Source organism: Acinonyx jubatus, chromosome E4 (genome assembly GCF_027475565.1).
Source record: "Acinonyx jubatus isolate Ajub_Pintada_27869175 chromosome E4, VMU_Ajub_asm_v1.0, whole genome shotgun sequence".
Classification (NCBI taxonomy): domain Eukaryota; kingdom Metazoa; phylum Chordata; class Mammalia; order Carnivora; family Felidae; genus Acinonyx; species Acinonyx jubatus.
The window spans coordinates 1,780,657-1,794,102 of record NC_069395.1 but is presented as its reverse complement, the minus strand read 5'-3'; the positions used below and the strand labels follow the sequence as shown (position 1 = coordinate 1,794,102).

Genomic DNA, 13,446 nt, shown 5'->3' with positions numbered 1-13,446 from the left:
TCCACTAACTGAGCCACCCAGGCGCCCCCCCTCCGCCTTGGCCTTTTAAATATGATGTTTGAAATTGAATGCCCAATAAATCAGCTACCCATCTCAAGACCTAGCTTACACCACCAACGCCTGGGGTGTCTTCACCGTGTAGTTCTTTCCTCTCCTATTACCCCCTTGCCTGCCCCACCCCCAGAGATAATCACTGTCTTGACTTTTATCACTCATTTACATTTTTACAGTTTTAATACAAATATATACATTACCTAAATAATACGTTTTTTGTGACTGAGTTTAAAAACAATGATGTCATATTGTACACAGTTGCCTATAACTTGCACGTTCATTCACCATTCTGTTTCTAATTTTTATGGATGTGCTGCGGATGGTTAGACCTCTGTTATCCCATTCTTCCGTTGATGAACGTTCAGATCATGTCCACTCTTTGCTACCATGAAGAGTGTCACTATGAACATCCTTTTATCTCTCTTCGGTGCACATTTGTAAGAGTTTCTCCAGGGTGTAGACCTTGGAGTGGTGTTGTTAGGTCACAGAGTGCCTGTCCATTCTTACGAGGTCATAGCAGACCGTTACCACCTCCATCAGCAGTAAAGGAGAGTTCCTGTTGAACCAAATCACTTCCAACATTCGGAGTCATCAGACTTCTTTTTTTTTTATTTTTTTTTTACATTTATTTATTTTTGAGACAGAGAGAGACAGAGCATGAACAGGGGAGGGGCAGAGAGAGGGGGGACACAGAATGGGAAGCAGGCTCCAGGCTCTGAGCCGTCAGCCCAGAGCCTGACACGGGGCTCGAACTCACGGACCGCGAGATGGTGACCTGAGCTGAAGTCGGACGCTTAACCGACTGAGCCACCCAGGCGCCCCGTCATCAGACTTCTTAATTTTGCCAGTCTAGTGGTTACAAATCTCATTGAGGTATTCATTTGAATGATCTTTATTACAAATGCGATTGAGCATCTTTTCATATGTATGCAGGACTGTTGTCTTTCCTCTTCTGTGAAATTCCTCTTCCTGTCTTTTGCCCAAATTCCTCCCCTGTCTTTTGTCTATCCTTTGTTGTGATAGGTGTTACAATGAACTTTTCACAAAACGGAGAAAAGTGGTTTGTCTTTTCCTTCTCCCATGGTGACTTTACATATAAACAGAATTTCTTAATTTTTATTTTTTATTTATTCATTTTTTAAAGACTGTATTTTTAAGTAATCTCCATACCCAACATGGGGCTCGAACTTACAGGCCTGAGATCAAGAGTCACACATTCCACAGACAGAGACAGCCAGGCACTCCTGAATTTCTTGTGTTTGCTTTTTAAATTTTTTAAAAAGTTTATTTATTTTGAAAGAGAGAGAGACAGAGAGGGGCAGAGAGAGAGGGAGAGAGAGAGAGAATCCCAAGCAGGCTCCACACTGTCAGAGTAGAGCCCAATGCAGGGCTCAAACTCACGAACTGTGGGATCATGACCTGAGCTGAAATCAAGAGTCAGACACTTAATCAACTGAACCATCCAGATACCCCTGCCCCAAATTTCTTAATTAAAAAAAAAAAATTATTGAAGCATAACATGTATGTAAAACATGCATTAAAACATGTTTAATGGGTGCCTGGGTGGCTCACTTGGTTAAGCTTCTGACTACAGCTCAGGTCATGATCTCACAGTTCATGAGTTGGAACCCCACATCAGGCTTTCCACTCTCAGAGTAGAACCCATTTCGGATCCTCTGTCTCCCTCTCTCTCTCTGACCTTCCCTTGCTCACGCTCTTTCTCTCTCTCTCTCTCAAAAACAAATGAACATTTAAAAAAGTGTTTAAGATTTTAATTGGAGTTGCAATGAATCTAGAGAGTAATTTAGGAAAAGTTGACATCTGTACAAAATTGCTTCTTCCTATCCATGAAAATAGTACACCTCTGCAATATCATTTTTTTCTGTGTAGATCTTGTGGATATAGGTTTATTCTTAGGTATATTATACTTCTGTTTTCAAGTTTTAAATTTTAGTCATTCTGGTGGGTGTCTTAGAGGTATCTCATTCTTTAAAAATATTTTTTAATGTTTTATTTATTTTTGAGAGAGAGAGAAAGAGTGTGAGCAGGGGAGGGGCAGAAAGAGAGGGAGACACAGAATCCAAAGCTCCAGGCTCCAAGCTGTCAGCACAGAGCCCGATGTGGGGCTCAAATTCATGAACAGTGAGATCATGCTGAGCTGAAATCAAGAGTTGCATGATTAACTGACTAAGCCACCCAGGCACCCCTCCTATTCCTTTTTTAAAAATGTTTGTTTGTTTGTTTGTATATTTATTTATTTATTTTAATGTTTAATTTTTTTTGAGAGAGAGACAGAACATGAGGAGGGGAGGGGCAGAGAGAGAGGGAGACGCAGAATCCAAAGAAGTCTCCAGGCTCCAAGCTGTCAATGCAGAGCCCCATGTGGGGCTCGAACCCATGAACTGTGAGATCATGACCTGAACTGAAGTTGGACGCTTAACCAACTGAGCCACTCAGGTACCCCACAATTTGTACCCATTTAAAATCGACTTCAGTTTGCTAATATTTTGTTTGGGATTTTTGTACTTATGTTGATAAGAGAGATTGGCCCCAAATCTCCCTTTGTCAGACTGCCTGTGTGCAGTTTAAGAATTAAGGTTATATTTGCATTAGAGAAAGAGTTGGAGGGTTTTCGTTTCTATTCTTTGGAAGATTGCTTAAGATTTCAGTGACCTATTCCTCGAGACACCCGTCCCTTGCCTATAAAACTGTTTGGCTCAGTGTGTTTTGCTTAGAGAAAGATTGACTACCAATTCCATTTCTTTAATAGGACTATTCAGACTTTCTATTTCTTCTAGATTCAGTTTTGGTGAGTTATATGGATATAGATATAGGTACAAACACACACATTTTTTTAAAAGGAATTTTCCCGTCTTGCTTGCATCTTCCAAATTGCTGCCAGCAAGTCGTGGGCAGCCTTCTCCTGCCTTTCCAGTCACCGCACTGCCATCGCTATTCTCCCATTCTCCCTCAATTCATGCCTGCCCTCTGTCCATCACTCTTCTGCAGCCTTGTCTGTTTTATTTACCTGTTCCTAAAAACAACTCTTGGCTTTTATTGATCCTATTTTATGGTTATTGCTCCAGTGATTCCTGATTTTTATTTTTTAATTAATTAATTAATTAATTAATTATTTTAATGTTTTTATTTATTTTTGAGAGAGAGAAACAGAGGACTAGCAAGGAAGGGGCACAGAGAGAGGGAAACACAGAATCCGAAGCAGGCCCCAGGCTCTGAGCTGTCAACACAGAGCCCGACATGGGGCTCAAACCCGCCAACTGTGAGATCGTGACCTGAGCTGAAGTCAGACGCTTAACCAACTGAACCACCCAGGTGCCCCTTAAGTTTTAAATTTTTAAACGAATCTGTCCACCCCGCCTGAGGCTCAAACTTACCACCCCAAGATCCTGAGTCACATGCTCTACTGACTAGGTCAGCCAGGGGCCCTGATGTCTGTTTTATCTTTATTATATCTTTCCTGTTTTCTTTGAATTTGTTCTGTTGTTCCTTTTCCAATTTTAAAGTGGGCATAGTTTGGGGCGCCTGGGTGGCTCGGTCGGTTAAGCGACCTGACTTCAGCTTAGGTCACGATCTCGCGGTCCGTGGGTTCGAGCCCCGCGTCGGGCTCTGGGCTGATGGCTCAGAGCCTGGAGCCTGCTTCTGATTCTGTGTCTCCCTCTCTCTCTGCCCCTCGCCTGTTCATGCTCTGTCTCTCTCTGTCTCAAAAATAAATAAACGTTAAAAAAAATTTTTTTAAAAAGTGGGCATAGTTCGTTTATTTTACAAATTTTTTTCAAATAAGGCTATAAATTATCCTTGAAATACCACCTCGGCCATCTCCCACAAGTTTTGTGCTGTAGCTCTTTGGTATTTTCATTAAATATAGCATGTCATAAACTATCTTTAAATTTCCATTATGATTTCTTTCTTGTTTGTCCAGTAAGTCTATTTAGAAGAGTGTTTTAAATTTTATAAATCTATAGAGACTTTTTAAAACTGAAAACATTTTTGAGACAGAACAAATATATAGCAAAAAAAAAAATAAAAAATAAAACTTACCTGTAGAATGTAATGAACCATTAGGAAGCAAATAGCCATGTAACCACCCAGCTTACACAAGAAACACTAGAGTGTCACTAAAACCTACATGGTCCTTGTGTCCCTCTGCATCCATAGCCCTCTTTTTCCCGTCAGAGATGACCACTTTCTTGACTCTTTTTTTTTTAAGATTTTATGTTTAAGTAATCTCTGCACCCAACGTGGGGCTCGAACTCATGACCTCAAGATCAACAGTCCCACACTCCACCAAATGAGCCAGCCAGGCACCCCACTTTACTTTTAAGCTCAATTTTCCTAATAGATTTACCCCCTTTATATGCAAGTCTAAACAATATTAACTAGTTTTGCTTATTTTAAACTTTATGAGTATAACCATACAGCATATACATTTTGTGTTCTTGATTCTTTCACTCAATATTATGTTTGTGAGATTCATCCATATTGTAGGGTGGGCTGTGGTTTGTTCATTTTCATTTTTTTTAAGTTTTATTTATTAAAAAAAATTTTGTTAACATTTATTTATTTTTGAGAGACAGAGAGAGGCAGAGCATGAGCAGGGGAGGGGGAGAGAGAGAGAGACACAGAATCTGAAGCAAGCTCCAGGCTCTGAGCTCAGCACAGAGCCCAACGTGGGGCTTGAACTCAGGAACTTCGAGACCATGACCTGAGCCAAAGCCAGACGCTCAACTGACTGAGCCACCCAAGCGCCCCCATTTTTACTTTTGGTTAGTATTTTGATATGTGAATACATCTCAGATCCCTCATCCAATCCACTGGAAGGGGATTTCTGGCTTGTTTCTTATGATCTCTATGATACAGATTATTTGAAATGTGTTAAAACTTGCCTTCTGGGGCACCTGGGTGGCTCAGTCAGTTAAGTGTCCGACTTTGGCTCAGGTCATGATCTCAGGGTTCATGGGTTCGGGCCCCGCGTCAGGCTCTGTGCTGACAGCTCAGAGCCTGGAGCCTGGTTCGGATTTTGGGTCTCCCTCTCTCTCTGCCCCTCCCCCATGCACGCTCTGTTTCTTTCTCTCTCAAAAATAAATAAACATTAAAAAAATAAAAAATAATTTGCCTTCTGGCCTGATATGTGGCCAGTTTTTGAAGTGCTTCGTATAGGCTTGAGAAAAATATTTATTTCCTAATTGTTGAGTGTGTGGTTCATGAATATTCCTACTCCCTTTTGTCTTAAATCCAGACTGTCTCTGTTGTTTCATTTCATTTTGTTTGTTTGTTTTTATTACCTGCCTGGCCTCCATAGTTTGAGTCTGTCATCTCTGGAAACCCTTCAGTGTAAATTTTTTCTAAGACGTTTCCTGCTTTGGGCTCGAATTGCAGCAGAGTGCTGAACGCCGAACAGTGGGATTAACTTCCCAAGGATTTCAGGTGGAACGTGGCAGGTGTGGAGGACAGGGAAGAAGAGCACAGGGAGCGGGAGGGGTGAGGCCTGACTTTGAGTGAGCGTTCTTGATGCGATTCTAGGGTCAGAGCTGCTGTCATCCATCCGTTGGCCCTTTGGACCGTTCGGCCACGGGCGTGCTTTCCAAGTCTGCGTCCATGAGTGGCATCAGTTGTTTCTTGGGCTGTTCCGACCCGGCTGGTGAGTGGAGGTGGGAGGCAAGGCAGTGGTGGCCCCTTCCCCTGTCTGTCTCACCACCGTCCCTCACCGCCCACCGCCAGCTGTTTAGAGTCTGGGTGTCCTGGGTTCTGCTTAACCACACACCCTTGGAAACACCAACATGCCTCTATTCAAATGAGAGGTCTGAATTCAGAACTCTCCTTCCAATGAAGGAGGACATAGGACAGAGTGCGGCTCTCCAGTCCCCCTCCCCTGCCCCCCCTCCCCGTCACAGGAGATGAAGGACAGTTACCTGCCATGTACCTTGTCCTCAAGATGAGGCACTGGAGGCTCAGTGCGAGACCTCTGTTGTCTCCATTAGGTTCTGCAGAGACGGAGCTGAGACTCAGGCTCCCACCCCCTGCTCTACAGGGTCCCGTGCTCTGCTCCCTGGCCTCTCAGTTCTTCAGCTCTGCGCTGCTCAGACACCCCCCGCCCCCACTCCAGTGCCAGTCACATGCACCTGCAGCATGGGAACCTGATCCAGGTGGAGGGGTGGGGGAGGTAGCCCCGGGCGTCTTTGTCTGGCTTTAGCCGGACACTTCTCGTCTCCTTTTGTGTTGGCAGGGAATTTATGCCAGCCCTCCGCCACTGACCTCAGCCGAAGGTGAGTTTGGGAGACCCAGAGCCCTTCAGAGGCCCCGATGGAAGAGGGGCAGTGGGACTGGTCCACGGATCTTGTAGCACCCAAGGGTCTCTGCTTCCTGAAACATCGCTCCCTTTAACATTTCTGATCCTAGGCCTCCAAAAGGCCCTGTCCCCGAGCTTTACAGAATTCACCCTCTCCTCATTCAGTGGCCAGGGAGGGTTACAGGGCTCCCAGTAGCCTCATGGGAGAGTGAAGCAATTAGGGAAAGGAAAGTAGTATCCAGACCCCAGGCGGTCAGATGAAGAGGAGAGAGGGAGTTGTCAAGGCCAGGAAGGGGGGTGGGCAGATCAGCTACTGGACAGTCTTAGGGAGACACGGTGACTAAGGACCCCATGCATCAGACTTGGAGGTTCAGATCATAACCAGAGGGGAGTGGCTCTACGGAGAGCTGGGCAGGGGCTGTGGAGCCCTGGGTGGGAGGGCAGGGGCTGAGGCCCAGCCCTGGAGCTGCGGAAGCCTGGGAGATTTCGGTGCCCAGAAAAATCAGCACACAAAATCGGCACCTGTTTATTTGGCCCCTGCAGCTGAAGCCTGGTTAGAGCGGCCGGGCCCTCCCAGACAGTGCGGCTGGATGAGCTAGCCAGGGCCCTTTAAGATGCCAAGCTCTGATTTGTGACCCTGAAAATCTCTAGCTGACACATCCTCCTGGCTCTGGGTTTGGGATTAGCTCATGGGATGGGGCTGATGAAATCCCAGGAAATCCACTCCTTATTGGCTTTGGGCCCAGAGGCCCTTTCCACACAGCAGAGAGGGTCGTACACAGGGCTCTTGTGTTTTGAGGGGAACATGCTCCACTGGGGGGCCCTCACCCCGCAGCTTTGGTCGGGAAGCAGTGCCGGCAGAGGCCGGGCCTGAGTTAGGTAGGAAGGGGGAGGGTCTGCACTTATCTGGGAGGAGCCTGGAGTTCTCCTCACACACTGAGGTGCCTGGGCAGCAGCCGTGCACATCCGGGAGGTGGGGGTGGGGCGAGGGGCTTTCTCAGTCCCAGTCCTTTCTCGGACCTCCTTTCTCCCCTCCGGGCATGGCGCCTCCTTCCACCATCTCTCCGGGAACATCTTGCTTTTCTTTTCCAGCTCAGCCTCCAGCCCTTCACCTCTTCTTTTTCTCTCTGCAGCTGTAGCCAACTGGAAGGGGGCTCAGGTACCTGGGTGGACTCCCCCCTGCGCCGGACCCTCAGTCTCCTCCTGGGCATGACCGGAAAGGCCAAGGTAGGAGTCAGCGGGGAAGCAGGAGGCCTGGCCCCCCTGCCCTCCTCAGTTCCCCTCCTCTGCACCCCACCTTCTGCTCTGTCCCCAGCTTCCCCGGGAGACAGACGCCCAGGGCAATGGTTCAGGCTTGGAGGAAGCACGTGGTATTTCTCCCAGACTCCCTCCCTGCATGGGGGGAGGGTCACCTTTCCTCTGCGCCCCCCTGCCCCCCTGCCTCCAGCTCCGCAGCCAGCTGTGGACAGCTGGGAGGGGGGAAGAGTGGCTGAGCCCTACCTCTCTTCCGGCCTCACGTGGCTAAGAGGTGGGCAGCAGGGATCGGAACCACTGGGGAAGAAGGATAATGATCATAATTACGGCCCTACTTTTTACTTCTTCGGAGCGTCTGTAAGGGTTTGCAAAGTGCCTTTCCACTCGGAATTGTATGGGTGGGTGCAGCAGCTGCCGGAGTTGCAATTCGACCCCAGGCAGCGTGGGAACCAGGAAAGTACGACGTTGTGGAAACCCACGCACAGCCACGCGTGTAGGGCCACGTCCAGTTCTGACCCCGGGAAGGTGAAACTATCCTCCCGGGTCCCTTATTACCGACCCCGGCGCTGCGAGACCAGGAGCTCTGGCTGCTGCTCCAATGCCTTTCCGCGTTCTCCATTTCCTGGCAGAATGAGCACCCCCCTTTTCCTCCCGGGACCTCCCCAAGTGTGCATGCACCTTCCAACCCGGGGCGGCTGCTGAGCATGGAGAAAGACTGCAGAGAAAACCTCCATATGCACCTGGAAGAGCCCCGGGATTCTCATCCCTCGCCGCCCGGGGCCGGGCCGGGCTTGCTCCCCCGCCAGCCTTTTGGCCTTCCAACGGGTCAGGCAGAGGAGAAACCCGCTGGTTAGCACCCTCTCACCACAGGCCGGAGGGGGTGGGGGTGGGGGTTGAGGCAGGGGACCAGGCAGTCTGAGCAGGAGCGGCTGGAATCTTAAAGCCGGGGTGGGGAGGGCAGTGGGGCAGTGAGGCTTCTTTTCTCCCACGGGGGACTTAGCTCTCCAGGGACCTGGGGTCTCCGGCCAGCGCCCTCAGGAGCTCTCTTAGCTCAGGGTAGGAGAGTGTGCTGGGGGAGCTGCCTTCTTTCCCCGCAGGGGGAGTCTGTGCTGCCCGGGGTGGGGGGCATCCCGATCCCCAGGGGTCTTCTGCGTTTGTCCACCCTTGGCCCAAGTTCGGTGAGAAGTAAAGTAACCAGGTGAAGGGGGGTGTGGGCAGCGTGGGACCCGGATAGGCAGCGGGAAAGAGCCCGAGCGAGTCAGCGTCTGGCCAGACTCGCCCTTCCCCACCAGGGTCTCCGGCCCAGCGCTGTTCCACACTCACGAGTGCGTGTGCCTGCCTCACTAAACCCCTTCCCCTCCTCCCAGCTCGGGACTGCCCCTGGCAGGTCAACATCAGGGGGCGGGGCTGGAGAGAGGAAGTGGCTTATTCCTTCCTATTTGACTAGAGTCATCGAGGTGGACAAAACACTTTTCCAGAGGTCATCCCATTTCATTTTCATACCACTCTGACAAAGAGAAATATTTTAATCTCCATTTTGTAGACAAGACAACGAACGCAGCGGCTCAATTACTTCCCTGAGATCCTACAGTTACCAGGAGGCAGGGCGGTATTGCAGACCCAAAGCTTTTTTGTTGTTGCTTTGTAAAAAGATTTTCATTCTCTTTTATTTTATTAAAAAATTGTTTTTTAATGTTGAGAGAGACAGAAGAGACAGAGTGTGAGTGGGGGAGGGGCAGAGAGAGAGAGGGAGACACAAAATCCAAAGCAGGCTCCAGGCTCTGAGCTGTCGGCACAGAGCCTGACACGGGGCCGGAACCCACGAACTGTGAGGTCGTGACCTGAGCCGAAGCTGGATGCTTAACCAACTGAGCCACCCCTGGCGATTCTTATTTTAAAGTAATCTCCACACCAAATGTGGGGCTTGAACTCACGATCCCAAGGTCAAGAGTTTCGGGCTCTGGTGGTGGCTACTTTTAGGTTCTGGCAGAAATTCGGGTTGCCTTTTGTTATGGGGTATCTAAAAAATAATTTCTGAAAATAATGGGAAGTATCAGTGGATAGGAGTGGGGCGGGGATAGGGAGATGACGACGCAAGGGTTTGGTTTTGGAAGTGTTCCCGGGATGCATAAGATGAAAATTAAGTCAGGCAGCAGGCTTAGCTCTCTAAAAGCCCAGCTGTTCCTCAAGGTAGACGGGTTTCCCGTACCCACTCCCAAACCCCCTTCCTGGCCACTCATCTCCTAAGCGGAAGAGGTGGGCATTGAGCGAGGGCCAGGCTGGGACACAGAGCTCACTGAAGATGGGGGTGGAGGCAGAAAAGGGCTGGAGCCTTAGGTCTGCTTCCTTCACAGAGACCTGAGTCTGAGGCCGGCCTGAGAGTTCCCTCAAACCCTGCGATTCGGGTCCTGGCCTCATGGCTCCGCCCACTGGGTGCCCACACTACAGTGTGGCCCTTTAAGAGTCCACCCTTTGCTTGTGGCACTCTCCCACCCTAGGCCTGGGAGAAAAGTTCAGGTCCTGGCCCACCCCTGGTCTCTGGGCCCCCAGTGGGTGGAGCCACCAGGCCAAGATTCTGGCTTCTGGTTGTCTGTTCTGTTTTTATATTTAGTACATTCCTCAGCCCTGCCTGCTCACTGCGGGGAGGTCAAGTCTGGGGTTCTGGGCCAGGATTTCTGGTTTGGGGGAGTTCCTAGGGCCTTCCCATAAGGTCTTCCCCGCAGGTGCAAGCCTGGGGGAACCAGCCTGCCTCCTGGCCCTGGGAAAGTCCTTTTTGCTTTCTAATTTCCATCCGGCCTGAAATGGGCTTATCCCCTCTCCTGTTTTCTGGTCTTTGCGGTACATGGATTCTTAAACAGTGGAATGGGTGAGGAAGGAGGTGATGAAAGAGTTGTTAGGCAGGAGGGAGGCTAGGGGAGCAGTGTGGAGGTGGTGCTGGGGGTGAGGAGCCCAACGGGCTCAGCCAGTGGTGAGGCAGCGAAGCCCAAAATAGTGGCAGAGGCTAAAATTGGCACCTAAGGGGAGTGCTGAGCTGGGCTGGAAACACTGGCTGGAGCTGCCTCTGAGCCGGGAGCTGCGGCATCTGGGTTGGGCCTCCTCTCCCTCCTTCCCCTACACTTTTTGCAGGCAGGACCGTGCAGACACAGGATGCTCTGCCCCAAGGTTCTGCAGAGAAATGCGAGAGCCTGAGAGGCAGAAATGAACTGCAGTGTGAAGGATTATAGTTAGATTGGGGGAGGAAGTTTGCAGCAGCAGGAAACTCGGCAAAGGTGGAGGGTGGCTCAGGCTGCGGCAGAGGGCCCCGAAACAATGCCCCACTGCACGCCGCCGCTTGTGGGGAGACTGGCCAGGCCCTGAGTGCCCCCCGGAGCGGGGGCGGGCCGGTGTCCAGCCTTTCGGCTCCGGCCTAACAGCCAACGGAGGGAAGCGGGGTTAGACACCAGGAAGGACTTCCCCGGCCTCCCGAGAGGGGGCGGGGCCCGCGCCCGGGCCGGGGGCGGGGCCGGGGCGGGGGCGGGGCCGGGGGCGGCCGCCGCTCGGGGCGGGGCGGGGCGGGGCGGGGGGCTCGCGGGAGAGTCCTCGGGCGCGCACCCTCGCCTCCACGCCCGGTAAAGACCGGCCTCTCGCTTCCCCTCGCTTCCCCCGCCCTCCCCCTGCCCTGCCCCCAGCGGCGCGCGGGGCCTGGCGGCGCGGGCGGCGGGGCTCCCTGCAGAGCGCGCGGGGCGGGGGGCCGCGGGGCTCCCGGGTAGAGGTCGGCGCGGGCAGGGCGCGGGCAGGGCGCGCAGGGCCGGCGGGGCGAGCGGCGGCCAGCGCCCCGGGCCCGGCCCGGCGGCCCCCGCCCCCGGCCCGCGGGGAGGCTCGCGTTTGAGGAACTGCGCGGGGCCGCGCGCGCGAGCCGCCTTCCTGTCCCGGGACCGCCCGTCGCCGCCGCCCCGACCATGTCTCGGATCGAGTCGCTCACGCGCGCGCGGACCGAGCGGAGCCGGGAGCTGGCGAGCAAGGTGGGCTCTGGGGGCGCGGGGCGGCGGGGCCGGGAGGGAGCGCCGGGCCCCGGGGGGCGTCCCGCGCCGCCCCCCACCCCCAACCCCTCCCGGCCCGACCGCCCGGAAGAAAGTTGCTCCGGGAAGGGACCGCGCGGGAGGAGGGAGGTGCGCGTGTCGGCGGGGCTCCCCTCGGCCCGGGGGCCCTTGCGCCCCGCGGTCGCCGGCGTGCTCATCCCCCTTTGTCCCCGCCATCCGGCGCAGGGGCCTGGAGGGGTGGTTTCCCGGTTCCTCCCGCCCGCACCGCCGCCGCCGCCGTCCTCCCGCCCCCCAGACAAAAGTCAGCCCCTCCTCCCCCCGCAGATGGACTTTCCAGCTGTGATTCACTTCCCCCTCTGGTAGGCGGGTGGCTGGGGTCGGGACGGCGTACTTCCCCCCAGGAACCATCACCCTCAGGCGCCGGGAGCAGAGGTCTTTGTGTAGTTGGGATCCTTTCCTCCGTCCTCCGGGGCCCTGGGCACACCTGTTTCTGGAACACAGGGCCTCGGGTCGCCGTCCCTGTGTGACCCGCCAGCTTCCAAGCCCCCTGTTCTCCCTGCGTGAAACCCCGAGGGTGACCGGCTGGCCGGCTCTGTGCCCCTGTCGCCCCTCCTCCCTCCTCTCCCTAGCCCTTCCTTCACTCTTCATCCTGGGACCCATTCACCTTCCATTTCCAGAGTCTGGGGTATAATTATCCTTGGCCCTCGCTCCTTCCCAAGTATCCTTTATCCCTGTCTTTGTAGCCAGGCCCACTCTCCAAGGCCATGACCTCTGTATACCCCAGACCCCGGGAAATGAGGTGTCCGTGAACAGGTTAGAGCCGGCAGCCCGTGGCATGCAGACAGCGCCTCCCAGCAGCCAGGTCGCCCGCACTGTACCCATTATCAGGAGGGCCAGGCCCCCGCCCATAGCTGGTTTAATCTCTGGCTTCCCTCTGCCGCCAGTGCCCTGCCCCCAGTGCCCTTCCCTCTGCCCCAGTGCCCATCACCCCCACGGTGCTTGCAGCAAGGGGGCAGTGCCCTCTGGGAGCCCTGGAAAATGGTGGAGAGCCCTCCCACACTCCTCCTAACTCCTAGCCTGGCTACCTGTCTCCAGGCTAAGTTGGGAGAGGTTCCATCCTGGAACTTTCCCTTCGGGGGGCCGGGATGAGATTCTGCCAACAGGAAGGCAACTGGGGATTGGAGCAGAGCCTAAGACAGGAAGTGTGCTGGAGCCACGGGGTGGCAGACGGGCTCTGCTCAACCCCGGCCCGGCCAGGCCCCAGCCCTGAGTGTCTGTTTATTTTTCAACCGTTGGAGCTGAGACCCTGGAGTAGAGCCAAAGGGGGGCGGAGAGGTTTTTTTGAAACCACGGAAATTTGGTTCCACCCTAAAAAGGAAAGCCAAGAGGGAGCCGTGGGGGGCAGACCTGGAGAGGGGGTGTAGACAGGGCCTCTGGAAGCTTAGATACTGGAGTCCTTCTTCATCGGAAAGAGCTGGGGGGCCAGATACCTGGGTCCTCATGCCTTGGTCTTTCTAGTAGCGGGGGGACTGGGGCGCCTTCTGTCCTGGGGCCTGCTGTGGTTTGGGGAGTGGGGGCTTGGGGGGGGGGGACTGAGTGGGTGGATCTGAGGGCAGAGCGCCGCAGGAGGAGGGTGGTTGTCGGTTTGGGTTGGTTTGGGTTGGTCGGAAGGGGAGGGCCGCCTCCGGAAAGCTGTGGTTACAGAAGGGGGGAGTTGGTGCTTGGCCAACAAACCCTGGATCCCCTCTTCCCCCTCCCCCAGCGCACCAGCTGTCTCCTTTCTTTTTATACTGTGGTGGGAAGTAGAGGGGC

At 53.4% G+C, this 13,446-nt stretch overlaps 1 protein-coding gene across 6 annotated transcripts in view; it reads left to right on the top strand.

The window, feature by feature from the left end:
• The window catches only part of ARHGEF2 (Rho/Rac guanine nucleotide exchange factor 2), a 45,003-nt gene that overhangs the window by 9,738 nt on the left and 21,819 nt on the right, over positions 1 to 13,446 (top strand). For 2 of the 6 annotated variants that reach the window (XM_027048266.2, XM_053208772.1), the window contains exons 4-6: positions 5,596 to 5,713; positions 6,299 to 6,338; positions 7,495 to 7,588. In XM_027048266.2, the coding sequence (XP_026904067.2) occupies positions 5,596 to 5,713; positions 6,299 to 6,338; positions 7,495 to 7,588 (252 nt within the window). Of the gene's footprint in view, positions 1 to 5,595; positions 5,714 to 6,298; positions 6,339 to 7,067; positions 7,241 to 7,494; positions 7,589 to 11,198; positions 11,224 to 11,347; positions 11,617 to 13,446 lie in introns of those variants that run through there. The other 4 variants (XM_027048270.2, XM_053208775.1, XM_053208774.1 and 1 more) reach the window with 4 other exon arrangements.